The sequence below is a fragment of the Apteryx rowi genome, unplaced genomic scaffold, assembly GCF_003343035.1.
Source record: "Apteryx rowi isolate R43461 unplaced genomic scaffold, aptRow1 scaffold_70, whole genome shotgun sequence".
Classification (NCBI taxonomy): Eukaryota; Metazoa; Chordata; class Aves; order Apterygiformes; family Apterygidae; genus Apteryx; species Apteryx rowi.
Window position 1 is genome coordinate 227,521 of NW_020450983.1, and position 20,760 is coordinate 248,280.

The 20,760-nt window shown below is 37.4% G+C and overlaps 1 protein-coding gene and 1 long non-coding RNA gene across 19 annotated transcripts in view; one reads left to right on the plus strand and one right to left on the minus strand.

Moving 5' to 3' along the window:
• The window catches only part of COL4A4 (collagen type IV alpha 4 chain), a 72,159-nt gene extending 54,993 nt beyond the window's left edge, over nt 1–17,166 (minus strand). The window contains exons 1-3 of the mRNA XM_026087006.1: nt 15,923–17,166; nt 12,362–12,401; nt 8,493–8,570 (exon numbers count right to left, since the gene is read on the minus strand). Coding sequence (XP_025942791.1) covers nt 8,493–8,570; nt 12,362–12,401; nt 15,923–15,978 — 174 coding nt within the window. The 5' untranslated portion in view covers nt 15,979–17,166. The remainder of the gene's footprint in view (nt 1–8,492; nt 8,571–12,361; nt 12,402–15,922) is intronic.
• LOC112976110 overlaps nt 1–20,705 on the plus strand; it is a 74,988-nt gene extending 54,283 nt beyond the window's left edge. For 15 of the 18 annotated variants that reach the window (XR_003256900.1, XR_003256911.1, XR_003256909.1 and 12 more), the window contains 2 exons: nt 2,368–2,459; nt 20,414–20,705. This is a non-coding gene — a long non-coding RNA (uncharacterized LOC112976110). The remainder of the gene's footprint in view (nt 1–2,367; nt 2,460–20,413) is intronic. The other 3 variants (XR_003256902.1, XR_003256912.1, XR_003256908.1) reach the window with 2 other exon arrangements.
• Nucleotides 20,706–20,760: the final 55 nt, after the last annotated feature.

Genomic DNA, 20,760 nt, shown 5'->3' on the forward strand with positions numbered 1-20,760 from the left:
GTGGTCCTTTAGGCTGATAAATTGTCTTAAGTTAGTTGCTACCTTGTGAATTTAATTGACTCCAGGGTTTATGTCTACAGTARGAGGTAGTGAAGTCAAAAAACCAGATTCACTGAATCCAGAATTCACAGCAGATTTGACAGCTGGTACAACTTTAGCATGCCATGTGAAGCCGGTGGATTGTCTCTCTTTCTTTCAGCTCAAAGACTGATCATGACTCATAATGACTTTGTAAAGACCAAACTGATACCATGTCATAACATCTATTATCACATCTATTATTTGTGCCCATCCAATGTGACTACCACCGTAAAGGACAGCTGTCCAAATAAAGAGGATGAAGGTAGTCATGCTCATGTGAAAATGACAAATTAGCTCAGTTAAAATGGACCGAATATTATGCCTGCTCTGCCATCTGATGCCAACAAATTCCTTTAGGATTTCACTGACTTGTTAATTGTCTAGGTCAGGAACTACCCATGCCAAGACTATGGTCTGTTATTTTAGCATATCCTGGGCTTGACCTGCATTAAGAAACTGACTTTTGACAAAACAAGACTGTATTTTTTTTAATTAAGCATGCTTCCTAAGACTAAGACTGCAAATACTTCAGAATCATGCAGCAAAGCATTTAATACTGTTTAGAAAGGGCGATAGCCAAGGTTATTTGGAATGACTCATCATTTTGGTTGCCTGATTTGAGACACCTAAGAGCACCTGATTTTTGGAGTGCCACGAGCACTAATTATGTAAAAATTAGACATTTTAAAGGAGTCTTAAGCTGGAAATGAAAAAAATGGAAATTCTCCAAATATCACAGATCACTGGGAAATCTTGACTCATGCTATTGGACTAAATTTTGTGACTCTCTTCTCATTGCTGATCAATTCAAAAGAAGTCCAGCTAGTCCCTTCAGTTAGAGCAGTACCATAGGTTACAGCCTATGTGGACGTTTCAATGATCTGTGAATTGCATTTACCTTCTGTTCACATGAACAAAAATGAAAGTACTCAGCAACTCCACAGAATTGGGTCCTAGGCAAATAATATAGTGCCCTTTTTCATTCTGCACTAGAGTCTGGCATGTAACCAGAGCCCTTCTGATATTACCAGGGCAGGATGGAGAAAGGGAAGGAAGTGGAATAGTTTGGGGGCAACAGAGGAGAGCACACAAGGACATTTGCAGACAGATGTTTTCTTATGTAATCTGCTCAGAGGGATGGGAGCATCTGCTGCTCCTCTCAGCTTCACCCATGTCCTCTCCACTTCTGGAAGAGTGAGTCTATCACACAGGGCCAAGGCACAGCTTCCAGAGTTTGTAGGGGTGTCCACTCCTCCACTGTAACTATGTAGGACTGGGACCAAAATCATTTTACTGTAAGCCAATGTTCCAAAATCCACCTTCTAAATATTAACTTTATGAAGACGAGATACAGATGAAAAAACACACAACTAATTGGCATTAAATCCACTCTCTTACCTTTACTAAAACAATTTTTTCTTTGACTGTGAGTTAAATAGTGACCAWCTTATTCTAATATATGGGATATACTTTATTCTCAGTTTGTTCAGGAACAGCAGATCACTTAGTGACTTTTAAATATTAGGTAACTTCTTTCTATGGACAGATTTTGAGTTGGTTAAATGCAGTAGTAACCTTTAAAACTTGACTGGTCTCTGCATCTGGATCATGCTTGCACCCTGTTGGAAAATTCTATGCTCTTTCAGCATATTTTCTAATGATCCAATATGCTACAGGAACATACCACCTGGTTATGCAGCTTAGAGTTCACAGTGATAATTCACTAAAGCACCACAAAGCACAGTGAAGAGCTGAAAACATTTTTCACAGTGTACTTTTTGTTTTATTTTTAATCCTGTGCAACCATGTAGAGAAAAAGCATCCAATAAGCCATTGGGTGTCACTGTTGTGTTAGAGAAACACYGAATAAGAGGGAGTTTGGCACTGAAACTTTTAAGAAAGACTGTTAATGGCTGAAAGCAGAGAGCTGCAAATGGAGCATTTTACGCCACAAATACTTAACATCAGATTAGCTAACAAAATCAAATTTACTTTTTTTCTGATTCTGAAAAAAGTCAGTGATTGTGAATATTTGTGTCACTCAGATCTACGAAAACTGAATGGTTTTGGAGAGCTTTGCAATCCCTCAAACGGTCTTGCTCAGTGTGGAAAAGGTTGCCAATCTATAGCACTGAGGAAAAACACTATATATGGTATGGTGGGACAGACAAACCAAAATTATTGAGGAAAGAAAGATACCCAAAACAAAAGAAGAGATTATTTATCAAGATCAAAACTTTCAAAGAATCTGGAAACATATCTAATATGAAAAATGCTGATTTACAGATGCTCTAGGTGGACATGGTGTATGAAGAACAGCCTCAAAGAGACTTTACAGCAAGGAGAGTGGAGTGATCCTGTTGCTGTTCCATACCCTGGTAAGCAGGCTCCATTCCCTACCAGTTCAAAACCTAACTCCTGAACCCAGGCAACTGCCTGCTGCTCTGTCCAGTTATAGATTTGTGGTCTGCTTCAGATATAGGTCTAGGGGCCTAGTTTCTCCAGGAACGTTGTTCTATGGTTCTCAGCTAATGTATGTGAAATATGATAGAAACACTTCAGATATGTATAACTAGCTTCAGAAATCTTCCATTTTAAAAATGTATTGTAGCTAATATACTGGGGAAAAATGATCCAAGAGTATGAAGCAAATAGCATTTGAGGAAACTCAGATCTGTCCCACTAATGTGTATGCACCCCTGATAGTGGATTCAGCTAAAACGTGTATTTGATGTCAAAAATATGAATTTTATATATTTGCTTCCTGAGTGTGCAGCTTGAAAACTCGAATACAATGTTGGCTGTTCCATGTGAAMAACAGACTGACATTTGTTTATGTTCTATATGTCCAACATTTCAATAGCATACTAGCATGCAAATAAGCATGGTTTAACAAATGCCTCTTAATCCTGAAAACAGACAATTAACACAATTTTCCAGTTAGTGAATCTTAAAGGTATTTATACTGTTCTATAACTTGGACTCAGTTAACCCACAGGATCTATTATGGAAATGTGGTAAGAGTAGTGATGCCAGAAGACAAACCTACCATAGAGTTAAATTTCACCATTTTTACCTCACTGCCCTGAAGTATATACATCAGCTGACTTTCTAACTTACCTGTGACAACAAATTGACTCAGAATCTCACATGAACGCTTACTCCTTATACTTCATATGCCAAAAAATGTGAGACCTTCCTCTTAGATTTGTTTGCTAGGTTCTCTCTTACATGGTATCAAGGACAATTTTAAAACTACTGTGAAAACAGGCCACTTGCTTCATATGCAAAAGAATGAACCTCAGCCTTGCTGAGTTATATTTGCTATTCACTTTGCTCCAGGCATTTCACATGATCTCATAGCAGAAGCTAGATCAGGTCGGGTCATGAATAGACGCTTGCTTTCTAAATCTACTTAACTCCATAAACAAAGCCAAAAGAATTGAATGGGATAAAACTCCGGGGTCGGCACAGGACAGGTTTATAATTGGTCAGTGCTAACTGCAAACATTTTCTTTTAACCATCTAAATTCTGTTAGAGCATCCAGCATTTTTGGGTGCCTCTGATGCGGTACTGCAGGAGTTATCAAGGAACTGACTTAGAGAAAGGAGGGAAAATGGAGGAAAGGTTCCACCATCAGATGATGGACGTATCAGGAGAAAATTAAAATCAAGGACTGTAGGAAAGCAAAGCGGAAGAACAAAAAGTACTTATGTTTGCCTATAATTAATAAAATTGGCTGCTCTTGCCTCTTGAAAGATCATACATCTTGACTGGGAGAGAAGAGGTGGGAGGAAGTCTCAGTTATTCAGGACTGGTAGAGTAGCATGCTCATTGGTTTATATACTTCCACTAATGACTTTCTTTCCTCATTTAACTGCTCCATAGTTCTTAAATTAATATGTATAATGGCACACAGTATGTGCAAAGAGATTTAACAGCGCAGTTTAACAAAGCCCTATGGCAGAAAGAGTCCTTTCAAATTCTGACAAAAAATCAAGAGATAAATAGTATAATGCAAAACTAATTTCAACAAGGTTGTAATCCCAATTAAATATAAGTTGAACTTTCATTCTGATGTGTCCAACTGTAATGCTATTAGAATGGGATATACTACTAGGAATATTGACGAGAATGTTCTTCAGACTGTGGTTTCTTGCTAATGAACAGTAATGCAAATCTGTGTAGAGAACAGTGTTATCTAAGGGTGAGAGAAATAAAAAGAACAGGTACACAAGCTCTTCTAAAAACCAGTATAGCAACCAATGCACGTGTATGCTTGGTTATATAAAAATATTAAATAAAAGTTCAGATATTTGCTCCTACTTTCCTTCCAACTTGTCTAGTTTCTCTTCATTCAACTATGGCACCAGTTCTCCAATGATCATCCTTGTTTTAGCTACAACCTCAATTATCCTGTCCTCCTTCAGTGAAGAAGACTTCCTATGTTGACACTGTAAAAGATTTTCAAATGGAGAAATAGAAGTTAAACTTTCAATTCCCATCACATTCACAGTTGGCTATACAACTTTCTTACGCTTTCCTGCTAATCACAGCTTTAACTAATCATACTAACTAATCATACTTAAACTGCATGCAAAAAAGGATAGAAAGAAAGCTCATTATGTACTATGCCAAAGATACGGGGGCAAGACCTGAAGTCCTGCTTTCCTATGGAAACTTCAGAGTATATACCACACTTGACAGCCATTCATACTTACTCAGAAACTTAAATATATTTACAAGTCCAACTTTAGCTTTCTAATCTCTTATTATCCTAGTCTTTGGCTACTTTAGGGGAGAGAAGTTAAGGAAGTCTGCTYCAAACATGGAAATAACCTATTTCTTCACTTTACTAGCTAAATTTCCAGTGGGCAATGCTTCCACTGAAAGTCTAAAAAGGAAAGCAACTTTCTAAAATCTGTATAAGGGCAATGTCATCAAATACCTGTCACAGTGTTTTGTAGGTCAACAAAAATCCCTTAAATGAAACTAACAACAATATTTGGTTCACAGTCCACTGACAAAGTGAATCCCTTAACACACATGCACACTTTAACTTCGAGGCTAAAAACTGCTGTCTTATCAGGAGGTAGAAAGGTATCCTGACTTCTTGAAAAGTCCCCTTTTCATTAGTGCGAGGAGAAGGATGTAGGGGAGTGACCCCTAGCAATSTGTTGAAACATGTTGCTTGGATTCCTATTCAGATGTCGAGCTATTGCTTCTAAGTTGGCCCTACAACATTTGTCTAGCAGAAAGTCTATATAAAAGCAGTATCTTTCCTATGTATAATAATAATACACATTGAACCAGATCTATTACAAATAATGCACTTTGCTAGATAGCTTCTATCCCAGACTACTCTTTTAGGAGAGATGAACAATGTCATATATTAAGGCTAAATTATAAGGCATCTGTAAACCTGGTTAAATTTTCCACTGAAACTGGAACTGTTTGGAATTATACAACCAGCAACAAAGACTCAGAATAACATATGAATGGTCATGTTCTAGCTAGTCTAGTGAAGGATTTGGTTGCAGGCCTTGGATGAGTTATCTGAATAACATGTTTACTGAATTCAAAATGAGTCTGACCTAGTGTGTTTCTAACATAGATGATACCTTACCAGTACAATAACGAGACAGTCTGCCCTTGCTCCCCAGGAAGTCTTAGATTACCACATTCAATGCAAGATCATAAAGGGAATGCCCTACATTCGACTCCCTGTGGCAAAACAGATAAAWGCCAAAAATACACCCCTCCAGAAACAACACCCCCCCCCCCAAATGGGTGGTCTTGGTTACATATACTGATGTGGCTCACCCARATCCTGCCTCTTATCCAGGCTCTGCACAGGCCCCCAAAACTGCAGTTGGTGTAACAGAGCTAAATAAAGATTTGGTATTTTTGGAGGGCTGCTACAAGGCAGGCTTTCCAGCTGCTCTGGATGGGTTTATTGTGGCGTTGCCTTTTGCTAGCAAGATAATTGAATGTGCCAGAGTCATTTTGTGCTTGCAGTAACCATTTGCTGAGGGGCTAGCTCATCCTTATTTTTGACAGCTAGCTAACTACTGAAAAAAGGGGAAAATATGGTACCAAACAACCGCATATATGCTGTTGCCACATCCCAGATTTTTAACAGAGAAGATTTATTTACTAATCTGTATACTTCTAAAAATTTGTGCTTGCATACTGTACAGTGCCAGAGGCTTTCAATGTTTATCTATTTCTTGCACTTTAGAGACAGGACTGAAAAAGACTGGAACCTCAGAGGAACCAGCCTAGCTGCAAAATTCAGACTAAAATGTAGATAAAACATTATGTTTTGTGTTCTGGAAAGCTAACAATGAGATAAACATGTCTTTTATTTTGTAATGGGTAGTCTCCACAAAAGCTAGGAAGCAAAATTAGTCAGTGTGTCAGAGTGCAAAGACAGAACACAGTAGAGTTCATAAATGAACAGGGCTATAGGCTGAAAACAAAGATTAAGCAATCCTATGTAAGAGAACTCATCACTGTGCATTAGTATAGAAAATATTTGCAACAATCTGAGGTGATGTTTATTTAAGTCATATTTCATTCAGTGGCTAATAAGTCCTTTTACTCTTTGCATTTTGATGAATGGTAATAATTGTATGGAGTATAAATTCATGTTACCTTGAAAATATTGTACCCATCAGTGCGTATTTGTATTTCAGTGCTGTTTCAGGGTAGGGTACAATTACCAGATTTAAATTTGCTTAACTGCACTGAATTTATTTTAAAAATATTTATTGTTCTACTACATGCCTATTTGGCACTTAGATCCAGATCCTTGGAAGTATTTAGAAAACTAACTGCAAATGCATGAACAGTTCAGTTCAGTTTAGCTGAGGTGGGGAGGACAGCTTAGTAAAGAGCCTTCACGACTGCAGTGAGTATTTATTATTCACTGAATATAGGCATGTGATTCAGAACTTCCAGGCTATTGAAAGAAAACTAGAATCAGGAGAAATTTCATCATTCATTTTTTTTCTCCAGTTTCAGTCAGTTGTTTTTAAATGACACTTCAGATCAGTTTTTTTGATATCCAAATCAGTCTATTCAGTAGCACTGAGAGACAAAACTAGAATCAGGAGAAATTTCATCATTCATTTTTTTTCTCCAGTTTCAGTCAGTTGTTTTTAAATGACACTTCAGATCAGTTTTTTTGATATCCAAATCAGTCTATTCAGTAGCACTGAGAGACACTATGATGCTGCTAGCCAAAATACTTTTCCTGGGATGCCCCTTTGTTAACGCAGCGTTATAGAGATAGACACATCCTAGGCCCTGTATTATGAAAATCCTACAGCACAAGGGACTTTCATATAGACATAATCCTGGAGGATTAGGATAGTATCCAAGGACACGCGGGCAGTGATCATGACACAGCAAAGCATGCAGCTGACTGCAGCAAGCAGAAGCACGGGAAGCGAAAGGTGTGCCTTGCTTCTGTGGCCACTTTCCTCAGGCTGGGACACAAACAAATGGAGCAGGCAGCTGTTCTTCTCAAAACTGATCCACGGTCTTTAAGTTTTCTAACCCTAAACTCTAACATTAGTGCTTTGAATGAAAACAATTTCTTTCACTAACTGAAAATTTTCAGTTCTTTGTTAATCATGGAATGTATCTAAGTAAGTCCTTTTCTCATATAACACTTAAAATACATTTGCTATTACTATATAGCTAAATATATTTTGAGAAAGAATTGTCAATATATAAAAACTAGTTATAGCTGGACCATATTTCAATTGACAAATAGCAACATACACACACTTCCAAGAGATGGTATCCAGTTCTCACAGGTGGTCAAGTAAATATCAGGACAGGGAAGATACACAGGTTCTGGTGTATTATAAGAAAAATGCCTAGGCTTCATCTCACATTTTACAATTATTTATAAGGCAATGACAATTCAGATTTGATTTATATTTAGTGCATTAAGCTAGTAAGATGAAAAAACATCAAGCTTTTTCAGAATGACCTAACCAAAACAAGAAACACCTAAGTTATCATAAAACTGGTAAACAGCAAAAACAATTTCTTAGGAGAAAACTAGTATAGCTTTCTAAGCTTAATACATCTTAATAATGACCTTTGTCTAACCACCAGGTTGATCTTAAAGAATCTTTTCCTTAATAACAACAACAAAGCTACTGAGATTATTACAAGCCTAACTTGCTAGCAAACCTGCTCACAAGCAATCTTAACTTCCTTTGACTGTGGCTGTACTTCATACCAGTGATAGAATTATGCTAACTTGCTATATACAGACTTGTTTATTTTCACTTGTTTTTGTTCACCAGACATTGATTTGAAACAAGAGTGATGAGTACAAAGCAAGCAGTATTTACAACAAGAGTTATCAGTAGTTCTACTTATCACTTACTCTTGATCCTTTTTCTGGAAAGCACCGACAAACTGAACAATCCTGTCCCCCACATGGGTCAATATATGCATATTCTCCCTAAAAATTAAAAGTTTATGAATTTATTAATATGCAGTAGACAGCCGTTACTTTATCACATGACATGGCACTTCATTAGTTTTCTTTAAATTGTTAGGTATTCCTGAAAGGGTAAAATATTAGGAAGAAATTCTTATTTAAGTAAACCTATCTGTTAAAGAACTAAACATAATTTGTGGATTCTCTGCAAGAATGTTATCAGAATTAAGACTCTCTTACTTCTTTGTATACAACTAAGATACACCCTAAAACTTTTGATATGTACAAATATTGTCTAAATAGTTGATTTTTAAGGCCAAAAAATTGGCTACCCTTGCATAGCCATAGGGCAATCTTCTGCTGAACAAGAAACTTGGCTTAGCAGCAAACTTCATAATATAGTGTAGCACTTCAATTTGACGCAATAAAGAGAGGATGTTTTTGATCTGAGGGAAAAATCATTATCTTAGAGGAGTGATGCCCACACTTTCAAGCTGGTGAGCCTGCTACCTCATCCTAGGAACAGTGGTGATTTGTATATCTATCTGTCATTTCCAAACATGTGCCTGTAATTGTCACATGGGTTGTACCTCGGAGTGAGGCTTGGGTATGTGCTTTGTCCCACATTCCCAGGCTTCATTTGGAAGGAAACCCTCAGGTGTAGGCAAAGACCTACACTCCATTAGATCCTCTGGTCTGGCAGTGGGGAACACTGGGAGCACAGGGCACAAGAAACGCACACCCTCTGCAGCTGGGAGGTGGCCGGAGAGCTTCTCTGCGGACCATGACAAATGCACAGCATGGACGCAGCTCTCCTGTTCTCAGTGAGCGTCGGCAGCACAAAACACTGCTGGAGCCTAAAAGCTGTTCTCATGGGCTAAGCTTGTCCTTTGTTTTGCAAGTCACAGGGCAAAGTGAGGGTGAATCTCAGTACCACAAGCAAGTGATTTGTGTGTCTGACCACTCATAATTGTTCATATTAGTGATACAGAAGATGCAGCAGATCTTTGAAATTTTGCTTCTCTGAGGACTGAAAAATGATGATGCCTCAGCATCTTTTGTGGCAATCCACAAGTCACATATTTGCTATGCTGATGTTTATTTAGGTGATGGGTTAGAAGTTGTCTATTAGTATCATATGAACCTTTTCCAGTGCTTAATTAATAGAACACTGCTACCCACATTTAAAATCCCCCTAAACTTCTTGGACATCTTATCAGCATAAACATGCTGGCAAAGTAGAAGAACAAGCAACAGCATGATGTAGAAGGTGTAAGGTATTTGCTGCAAGTTTCATTTAGTAAAGCTAAATATTACACCTAAATATAAATAAGGAAATAGGCCGCATCTAGAAATATTTTAACAAAGTCAGAATTGAACCTGTTATAATTTGTAAACCCATTGCTATTAGGCTAGGACATTAAGTAAGATGAAACGATAAAATGCAAAATAGGCTGAATATCAAGAAGACCACTCAGCAATAAGGCCTTATGTTTAACTCTTGTTGTATTAAAYGAAAAAAAAAGTAGTATGTGCATGGTGTAATTATGCATTGCCTACCATTAATTTACTTTTTTTTGTATTATAACTTTCCATCGTTGCACTGTTGATAGCAAGGAAGCGACCATTTTATTTCACAAAGTTGAAATGAGGGGGGAAAAGTATACTTGAGGAGAACCTAAAATATCAGAAAATGTAAATTCAGTAGATTTACCTTGTGATAAATGAATCTGATTTTATTATTCTTTTCTATTTCCCAATGACTAGTATTAAAGTAAACACATACTAATTATACACACCATATAAATTTGTAAACTTTTTTAGGTGGTTGGAATGTCCATTAGGTCACATTATTTTTTCAATAGAATTTAGTGTGTAAATGATGAAGCAGTTTTAAAAAGGGTGACAAGAATTTTAAGATTTAAAAATAATTTAAGTAAACTAATAAACAGTGATAGCAAGAAAATAGTTGTTCAGCGTGGATTACATTTTTATCAAGGTCAACATTGTTTTGTTACTGGTTTTAATGATTAGCAGAACACAATAGGTTCATACTTCCAATTCTTCAAGGAGAAAGACACTGACAAATATTAGATAAGGAGGGAAAATTCTGTTCTTTCTATCTACAATATTTTTAGAATATCTGGTACTCCCAAACCTCAGAACAGGAGGGTATGATGGTCTCTCTCACAGACTGCTTCTCTTTCACATACTGGATTTCCCATGAAATTATTAATCTACTCCACAGTAGTCCCTCACCTAGTTATTAAAAACTTATCTCTACTGGAATGTCAATGGAATGCAAGTTTCTAATAACAGGTAGGCTGTTTTCCTTTGTTCTGTTAGGACACGTTTATTTTAAAAAACACATCCATCATCAACACTGCAGCTAAAAATGCAAATATCACAGCAGTCACAACAGACATTAAAGCAAACTGCTCCTACAACCATTATAATTCATTTGCATTAACAACTAGAGTCACACAGTTACTTGAAATCGCTACTTTTAACTTCCAGTCAAAGTTTATGTACAGATTTGGTATCCTGCTTTTGTATGTTCATTTTCAAAATGAGGTAAATATTTTCAGCCTTTTGATTTATTCCATCTTTAATCATTGCATAGGCCATTGCTCACTTTTTAATAGCAAATGTAATATGGAATAATTTGTGCAAATTTTTAGTGTCTATATGAAACGACAACTGAAGAATTTGCAAGCTCAGGCTGCTCTGAAATGTGACAAAAAATATCATTCTACTGCTTTGTTTGGGAGAAGCTATAGAAAAAAGTTAATTTTTGTGTTTAAGATATTAGCATCAAACTGCAGATAATTAAATAATGTCCTGAGAAATCATACATGCTTCTCACTTTCAGAGATAACACAGCTGAGGATACTAAAAAGAACAAAAAAAMCAAGAGCCTTTTTTAGAAATATTGTTCGAGGTATGGGAGTTGGGTACCAGTACTGAACTTTCAGCTTCTTCTGTAAGCCAGTCATTAGAAGGAAACAGGATAGACACTGCTAGAGCTGTTTATGCATATAGTGTCAGTATTTAATATTGCCTACAAAGAAAAGTGGAGGTCATAAAGGCAGAACAATGGCAAAGAGGGTGAAGTAAATTACTTAAGAAGCCTCTATTTGCTAAGTCTTGGTGGGTTTGTACCTGTGACCCATTTTTCTGTGGAAGCCCACCACAAGTAAAGGGGAAGATGGGTGACCCTTTGGAAAAAAACAAAAAAGAGCTTTTAATCAATATTTGAAAGAAGTAAAGAGGATGGACTTGAAGTTTCAGTGAGAGCGTTGCAAACATGAGGGTAATATAGAGGACAGCACAGGGAGGAAGGTAAAGTGGACATTGAGAGTATRTTATATATGAAATCGTGGCTTCAGAGAGATGTGAATGTACAGAGATACCAATTTAAGATCCAGTTTAACAGAAAAAGGGCTTGAAAGCTAGAATAAGTAAAATATACAGTATAATGTAGAGCCATTGAAGGGACTCATAAGGAAGGAGACAGATTCAGTGCATGACAGTTTTATAAACGAGCTTTCTGAATGCATCTAAAGATGCTGAAGTTAGAATCTAAAAGAATCCAAAGGTGAAGATTACAAAATAGTTGAGTTGGGAGATAGGTAGGGCATGCACAAGTAGCTTAACAACAGGAACAGAAATGAAAAAGAGAAGTGCAGAAATACTGAAACAGCACAGTTTTCCTACACAATTATAGGATGTTTTGGTGTACATAATGTTACTTGTTTGAACTATACCATCCTATTTATCAACTCTCTAAAGTAAATATCTGTATCACTTACCCCATCAATTTCTTGCACTGAAAAAACAATCAGCAGCCACCTGATTTAAAAGAAGGAAAAAGCTAGATTAACATTAAACTTCCAGTATCCAACCTTCACAAAAATGTATCCTCTAAAAAGTTATAAGTGTGTACACCTGATTAAGTCCTGTTTGGAGTGATTATTTACTAAACAAATACAATTATAAAGGGTACTACTTTTCATTAAGAAATGGTCAGCACATGCTATATAATTTTATCTTTTTTGGATATGTGAAACTGACAATAAACAGACAGGGATGCCTAAGACTATGTAAAAGCCCTCGTTTCACTCCCCCCTCGTAACCTACCCCAGTCCCAGAATTGAGAATGGCCAGAGAGCAACCATGCCAGACAGACCTCTGCACCTCCACACACACCATGGGCTGGAGCCTGAGCAAACAGACACCGGAGGTGGCTTGCATGGGCCCCCAAAATGAGCGAGATAATGAAAAGAAGGCTGGTACTGTTTCTGGAGTGGGGGGAGGAAAGGGGGGGGCAGSGGGAAGCAGGGAGCAGAGCAACACTCAGAATAGCTACATGATCCCAGAGCAGCTGCTGGGGAAGCCCAGGTTCATGCCAACCATTGCTAGTGAACGTCTATAAAGTTGAAATCTTGCCCTTTATGATTTCTACGTGCACAAGAAAAAGATAAAGTAAGATAGAAATGTAGGCCAAAACTTCTGCAGCAATAAAAGAAATAAGCCTGATGTAAGTGCTCACTCACTGTATAAAAAGATAAATTATATCTGGCTAYAATGTGTCGACTACTGTATATTGCGGCATTTCTACAGACTACAGTAAAACCTGTAACAAAATTACTCCAATCCTGCAAATATTTAGGCATCAGAATAAATTTCCCAAAGTCCTACTGAGTTCAACCAGACTCTACTTTTTCTTTAATTGTTTGCAGCATTGAGAACTGGGCCAGTAAACCTAATCTTACTGTTCCTGACTATTAATTATTCACAGATTCAGAATGCAAATTATACAACCTCTGTATGCATTGTAACATACTGATAAATTCAATACTGACAAATTTAATGTATTTTAGCTGTTTATATACATTTACTGTATACACTTTTTAAAATTGTTTCCTGCTGCTTTTTTCTAATTGCAAAACAAAATATTTATAAAAATAATAAAAATATTTATAAAAATATATTTATATATTTATAAAAATATTTATTAAAATATTTATAAAAATTTATAAAAATATATTTATAAAATATTTATAAAAATAATTAGTGGAACTGAAGACAGAAACTAGTACTGTCACTTGCCAAATGAGAAACAAATGATTGATTAAACAATATGAGATAACCAGATAATCAGCTACAGTGGTAGCTGGTAGAGAAGTTTTGCATAATGCTGTTCTCCAAACACAGCTGAGAAAGTCTACTGAAATAAAATCAGACTTAGAATATATGTATAAATACCATAATTTTTACAGCCTTTTTTCATAAACAAACAGCCCTATAGTTCAAAACTTTTCTCTGCTGTCAGAGTTGCRTTTCATTAGATTCATTATCATTGGCTCCATGTTTAGTCCACTGACATGCATCTCTGAAGAGGTGAACTCTGAGAAAGCACTGGGTCTAATACTTTCTGTATGGAGAATCTAATTCAAAAGCCAGTGAAGATACCTAGTGTCTAAGCAATCAATGAAAACATTGCAAGGGAAGAGAGGGGAGGTATGAGAGAAATTGCTGGATTTTGGCATATGCATTATTGTTGGTGACCTTACACCCAATAGATTTATAGCATTATACCTACCTGGTGGGGAAACAAAGGAAATGCACTCTTGAGATAAGCTGGTTCAGTGAGCTTTTTTTTTTTTTTTAAAGTGCATGCAGTATAATAAATACAGAATACTATCCTAACTAGAAAGAATGAGATATGGAGAGATATGCACTAACTAGGAAAAAAAAAAAAGATCAGTGGGGTATAGCAGTTATTCAGAAGGTTTTGGTTTAACAAAGTAGCACAAGGTGAGGAGCAACAGCACTGCAGCTACACCAAGAGCTGTTCCCATGTCCCTATGCTGGTCACTTGCTACACACCTAGCCCCCTATCTGAAACTGAGACTATAAAACCAGAGATAGCATSGGAGTCCCAGACCAGGCTGTCTTTCATTTGCTTATATGATGGCAAAGGAATTTCTTACAGAAGGAAGATCTACTTTCCATTCTGTTCCCACAAAACACAGCAGTCTCCATTGCTGTGGGTATTACTAGTGACAAAGGATTGGTAGCTACTGTGTCCTTGCTAATCCTAGTAGTTCCTTCCTTAATGTATCRAGTGATTTGGCATAGAAAGGATTTAACTATCTGGGAACACTTCAACCAAGTAATCGAGAATAGCATTGGTCCATGCTGTGACTGAAATTAATTTATAAGGCTGTTTTTGCTTCTAACTTTCTGAACTTGCAGACAGTCTCTATAAATATTTTTTTCCCATGTTAACATTGGCCAGGTGCAAGTTATTCTTCATTCAAGAAAATGCCAAGTTTTCATGAAACTCTTGCCAATTGAAATGGAAATTTGATGATGATGTTCTTGATGTACTAGGCTGAAGTCTCCCCTTTTTCCAGTAATGTATGGCAGGCATGTGTTTGCCAGATTGTCAAATGTCCTCTGTCATTTCAAAATCCCTGTCTCCCAAAGTCAGACAGATGTTGTCTGTGTACTCAAATCATCACAAGACCTTTAGAGGCAAGTCATTTGCAAATAGCATGAAAAAAAGGCAAGAACAGCTGCTTTGGGGAGATGGCTAGGGTGGGAGGCTGCTACACTGGGGAACTCCCAAATAGCAGGCAGACTGGGTTTGCAAAAACCAAATAAACATGAAAAAGACACTGGAGACAGTTCAGGCATATTAATACGATCGAAGACTGCCTAGCAGGAGATGTGTCCGGTTCAAGCAAGGCACGTTTGCTAGGCCAGGTTCCCAGGTAGAAAAGCATAATTTCACAGTCCTAAAGATCCTGGTGCAAGAAGGTACATGAAGACCTGACGCAAGAAGGAAAACTGCATCCACTTTCTCTGGAAGATATTACGGAGATGGAAGAGTTGAGGCCAGAAACCAATCTTTGAACACTCCTGACTATAGTGACTCTAATCTTCTCCTCTAGGATGGCTTTCCTCCAGAAAGAACTCCTGCCATGGCTGCTAACAAATATTTCCATCCCAGGCCATGAAAGTTTTCTTCATCCCTTGTAATAATTCTCCCTCATCTGCAAAATTACTGGGGACAGGCATTCTGGTTTGAGTTTGTCTTTACTTTTTCTTCCCCAAACATCTTATCACTAGAATGTATAAGCATCTTTTTCTACTATTTAAGTAGTGCCATACCTGAAATTTAAACGGTATAAACTGTTAGGCCAAGAATCAAGAACAAATATGATAAACTACCTTGCATGTTTATCAAATATATGACAGACTACAAATCATTTAACTGSTGATTTTTTATTGCTGTTAAACTGATGGCTAAGAATATATCTCAGTGACTGTAGTTAAAAATTTTAGTGATCTGTAAAACTCACCAGGCAGCTGTGATAATCTGTTTAATCCATTCAGATGAATCCTTTGTTAATGCCATTCACGCTGATTGAGGACCTGAATATGCAGCACTTTTTTTTCCTCTTTTTTTAGACAGCAGGTCTTCTCTTTTCTTATGTTAGTAGCTGGTCTATAAACACTGTTCCCTTCTGTTGTTTTCCCCTCTGAACCTGTTTATATTAAAATATACATTTGATGTGCAAATATGAATAACTACTCAATGACCAAAATGTGTCTTAACCATTGATGTATGTCATACTGCAACAGCTTTATATTGCAGCTACATTTTGTTATCCCTGTTCAGGTAACATTTTATTTTATCAGCAATCCAATCCAATTATTTCAAGGAGACTATATATGGGTGAAAGTATAGTTCAACATAGAAAGGGTACAAGATTTCACCCTAGAAAAGGTAAATCTTCACTCAATGTTTGAAATAATGAACAAAGAGTACCTTGCATGATTATTATTTTAAAAAAGCTATCATACCCACCATTTTTGATAAAAGCATAAAAAAGATGTGACCCCCTTTATTCAGTAAAGACTTAATGGACTTCAAAAAAAAATCAAGAAAATATTAGCTGCACTTTCAAGACCAGTCTTAGCAGTATCTTCTGCAAACTGGGCTGGACAACTGTCCATGTATGCATTTGAGCAAAGGACGCTACTCTGAGTGCAGAGTAAGTAATATGCATTTTGCTCAGACTTTACACGCACATATTAACTACACAGTGCGTGTGTGACATCTGACTTAAGCCCACCAAAATATATACAGTTTTATGTGCACATGTGTTGTAGCAATCTCTTTGTAAGCTCAAGCTCCAGAAATCCAAAGAAGGGGCCAGTTACTGTGCAAACTTTCATATCTCTAAAATAAGAAAAAAGCTGAAATCCTTTGGAGTAAGGCATATCCAGCAGAAAAGTCACAGAGGATATTCCAAACTGAGGACTTAGAGGCTGAACTTTTCCTTTGGCATAGCACAGATTTTCATTAGCTTTTATTTTTTTACTACTGAAGTCTTCTAGATCTGGGGAGGTTAATTTTGAGGAGACTGAACACTGCTTAGAGTAAACAGACAGGGGATCACTTCCTTTGGAGAAGTCCCTTGAATAAGCAAGGCAATCAGTTACTGAAGAGGGAGCAAGAATGTGAACCTACAGCAAACTGGCTGCTCTCTGATAACTATTCAACAAACAGCTATTTTTTCTTTGTAAAGCAAATAAAAGCATACAGTTCCTGAAACATTACTGTATTTCTTTCAATTACTTAGGTAGTGTAATTAATGTCACAGCTAAATGATGTAACAGCTTTCTAAGCAGACCTCATCCATAAATAATATTAACTCCTATGTGTATGCATAGTATATTCTTATCCCACAGTAAGAAGAAGAGACTTGGTGAGCTACCATGCACTCACTAATGAGTAAAAAGCCTATGAGCAGCTAATAAATACTGCAAGTTCACACCCTACATATACTGTAATCAGTTCATCTGCCAAATCCTTAGTCTCCTTCTGTGTCCTAGTTTCCCATCTGTAAAAAAAAAGAAAAAGAAAGAAATAACAGCACTTTCCTACCTCATTGATTTTTACGGTAATAATATAAGCAAGGTTGTGAGGCAATAAAATAGTGTAGGGAGGGATTGTCTCAGATAGAAAACATAAGATCAGTCATAAAATGTTAGCCTTTACAGAAATTTGTTCTTGTTGCCCACTACTCATCTCATTATTTAATTACTCAAACAGCTTCTATCCTGAAAATGGAGAAGAAATGGGAATTTGGTACAAAGTTTGCTCAGTATTAGCAGAGAACCTTTTGATTTTCCAGTGAAAATCCATTCTGATCCAACCAGTTGACACAGTTTGAAGTCATAYGTGATGCATGAATGGAAGATTTAAACCACCGAGCTTGTCATTTTCTCACGACTATCTAAAGCTTTAAATGGACCCATCGTTTCTGGACAAGCTTCCTATAGTTTGAAGTGTTTGGCAGCCAGTGCAAGAATATAAGGATTACGAAGTTATTTAGACTGATATGTCAAACTGATCTCATGTTTTACATTTTGTAGTGATCAAAACAGTTGCCTCCATAGAATACTTACCTAATTCAAAAGGAGATACAAATAACCCCAGGATAACACACACAACACTCCCGCAGGAATAGGTTTTATACAAGCATCACAAAACCTCAGCTTAAAGAATTCCCAAAGGTCTGAGAGGAAAAAGCTGGCACTTTAACATAACCTAGAACTTTAGCCTCTAGTGGATCAAAAGGAAAGATAATTTCATATATAGGGATTCCGATGAAATAGGACCACAGGACTTGAACCATAGTTTGAGGCAGACACACAGCTGCAATTATTGAGGAACAACAAATTAGAACAGTCCCAACTATATTATCATTATATACAAATAAGCCAACATCATGTGTAACAAGAACATTGAAGTTGAAAGACAAGGATTCAGAAGTTAGGAAATAAAAATTAGGATTGTGTGTTCAATTTTAATGTATTTCTTTAATGTATATGATTAGATTAGTGGTTTTAAGTACAGGAACATATGCTGTTCTCCACAGGACTCCTGCCTCATTCATGATGCAGCTATTTCACACTCTTTTCGCCCTTTTCTTTAAATATCTAGCTCCATTCCTTATTTTACAGTAACATATAAAATCTTGCAACTTATATTAAATTCACACAACTGCAGTGTTTCCCACAAAAAAAATCCTTATCTGTAAAGAAATAAGATACTGATATCCTTGTTTTAGTATAGAGACCTGAGGAAACAAAATCAAAGCAAAAATTATTAAGTATCAAATAATGTGAAAAAGCCAAATTCTCACTTGTTGCAGCTTTCACCTGCTTTCCAGGATTGAAGTTGACTTCTCTGCCCTTCCTACACTGTTTTAGGTTTGTTTGGGTTTTTTTGTAAAACTCCTCTACAGGAGGATGCAGTTACATATTTTCACACAACGCGTGCTGAGCCTGCTTAGCATGATGTTTTGCCAGGCAAGACAGTCTCTCTTAGTTCATAGCTTTCTGATGATACCATGGACTAYTGCAATATCATCAGTACAGTCTGCATCAAGGATTCGTAAACCCTTTCTGGATGGATGCCATCAACTAAGGTAGCAATGAGCAGCAGAAAGAATATCAGTGGCAGCTCTTGCCTTTGTTCCAGCTACCTKCTACTTTGAAGTCACTTATCTGTCCTAGAAACACGTATACAGGCATGTGCTCTGTGTACTTTCCTATAATGTGACAAACTCACAAAGCAACATTACTTGGTTTTTCTTAACTATAACACATGCAACTAACATGCAGTTGGGTCATACTTCTTAGCAGCAAGCTGCTCAGGCTCAGAAGTCAGTGAAATAGTGCTGGGATAAGACTGGGGTGAAAAGGACTTTACTTAAATGCTCTGTCCTTCTGTTTTATATCCCCTGTGAGCTTTCTCCCATCTTTGCTTTCAGCGTGCTCACTTCTTGCTAAGAAATTTCCACACAGGGTTTTCATCATTTGAAAACTGACTAAGTATCTATTTATCATAGCAGCACTTCATTCACTAGGTCTTCTGCATTTATTCATTTATTTCTCCTTACAGTGTTTGGTCTGCTTTCTTCTACTTCTCTTCTGTTTTTTCCAGTATTTCTTTGGCCTTGTATTTAAGAGCTCTCCTTTAAGTATTCTCTTCTGTACTCAAAGAGAGTTATACTGTTCATCTTGCATCTGAAATCGCATCATTTCCGAAAACTTTCTTGCACTGTAGTCTCRTTTTCTTCCTGTAATTTTGTTGTCTCAGAGAACTTTGTACCTTTTGTTTTCACATTTGTGTTAATGATGCTTTGCTGCCTTCTGTCTAACACCAGTTCTTCTAATATTAAATTTCAGTTTAACTCTATGAAGGCTGTGTTCACTGCTGCCACTGCTGCTCTCTAATGATCACTATGCCCTCATAGCTTGGACAGATGACCCACATTTGTGTTGATTCACACAAGACTGAGCTGGTATTTTTTTCCTGCCAGAAAAGCAAGATCCATTTTTATTCATGCATGCCTTTCCAACAGAGCGGTGTTTGCAAGGAGTAAGTTGGACAGTGAGCAAGTTTAAATGCTTCCCACAATTTAGGCTGCAATTTGATTCACAAAATGTATTTCACCATTGGTATTTTCAATTACTGACTACTRTTTCCAACTTTGGCACAAAAGTTGGGCATTTTAACAAGTTGGGTAGACTTAGGTACTTGTCAGTTTAAGTGCCTGTTGCTTATAAACAACTGTAGACCTTATTTTTGTCCTTATTATGGTATTCCTGTGTCAAGAGCATAGCACCGTTACTGTTGAKAGGTTTAGGAATCTGATAAATAAGATGGATCAATTTAGTGTTTTTTCCACAAGATACTATCTCCTCTACATGGTCATCATGAACCTTGCTTGAAAACAGGGGATTTTTTTTTTCTTTCTCTCTACATCTGCCAGCTTGCTGTCACCGATGCCTGGGGTTTTAGAGGCAAGCGGACCACATCTTTCATGATGCACAACACCAAGCCTGGGGAGAAACATCTCTCACTGCTCCTCATTCAAGCAGCGACAGCACTTCGTCCTGCGTGTGCTCAGCTACTTGGTCTCCGCTGTTTTCGTTAGCGAACACTTGAGGAAGAGGAAAGCGCTGCGAGAAGAAAAGCCCCGCTGCAAGGCAGCAGCCCCGCGGGCAGCGCCCTGGGCCGCAGCCAGTAACACCTCGGTTACCGCCTGCGCCGCMCCGACCCGCTTCGCCCCAGCCGCTGCCGCGGTCTCGCCGAGGCTCCCGGCCCCCGGGCGGGCTG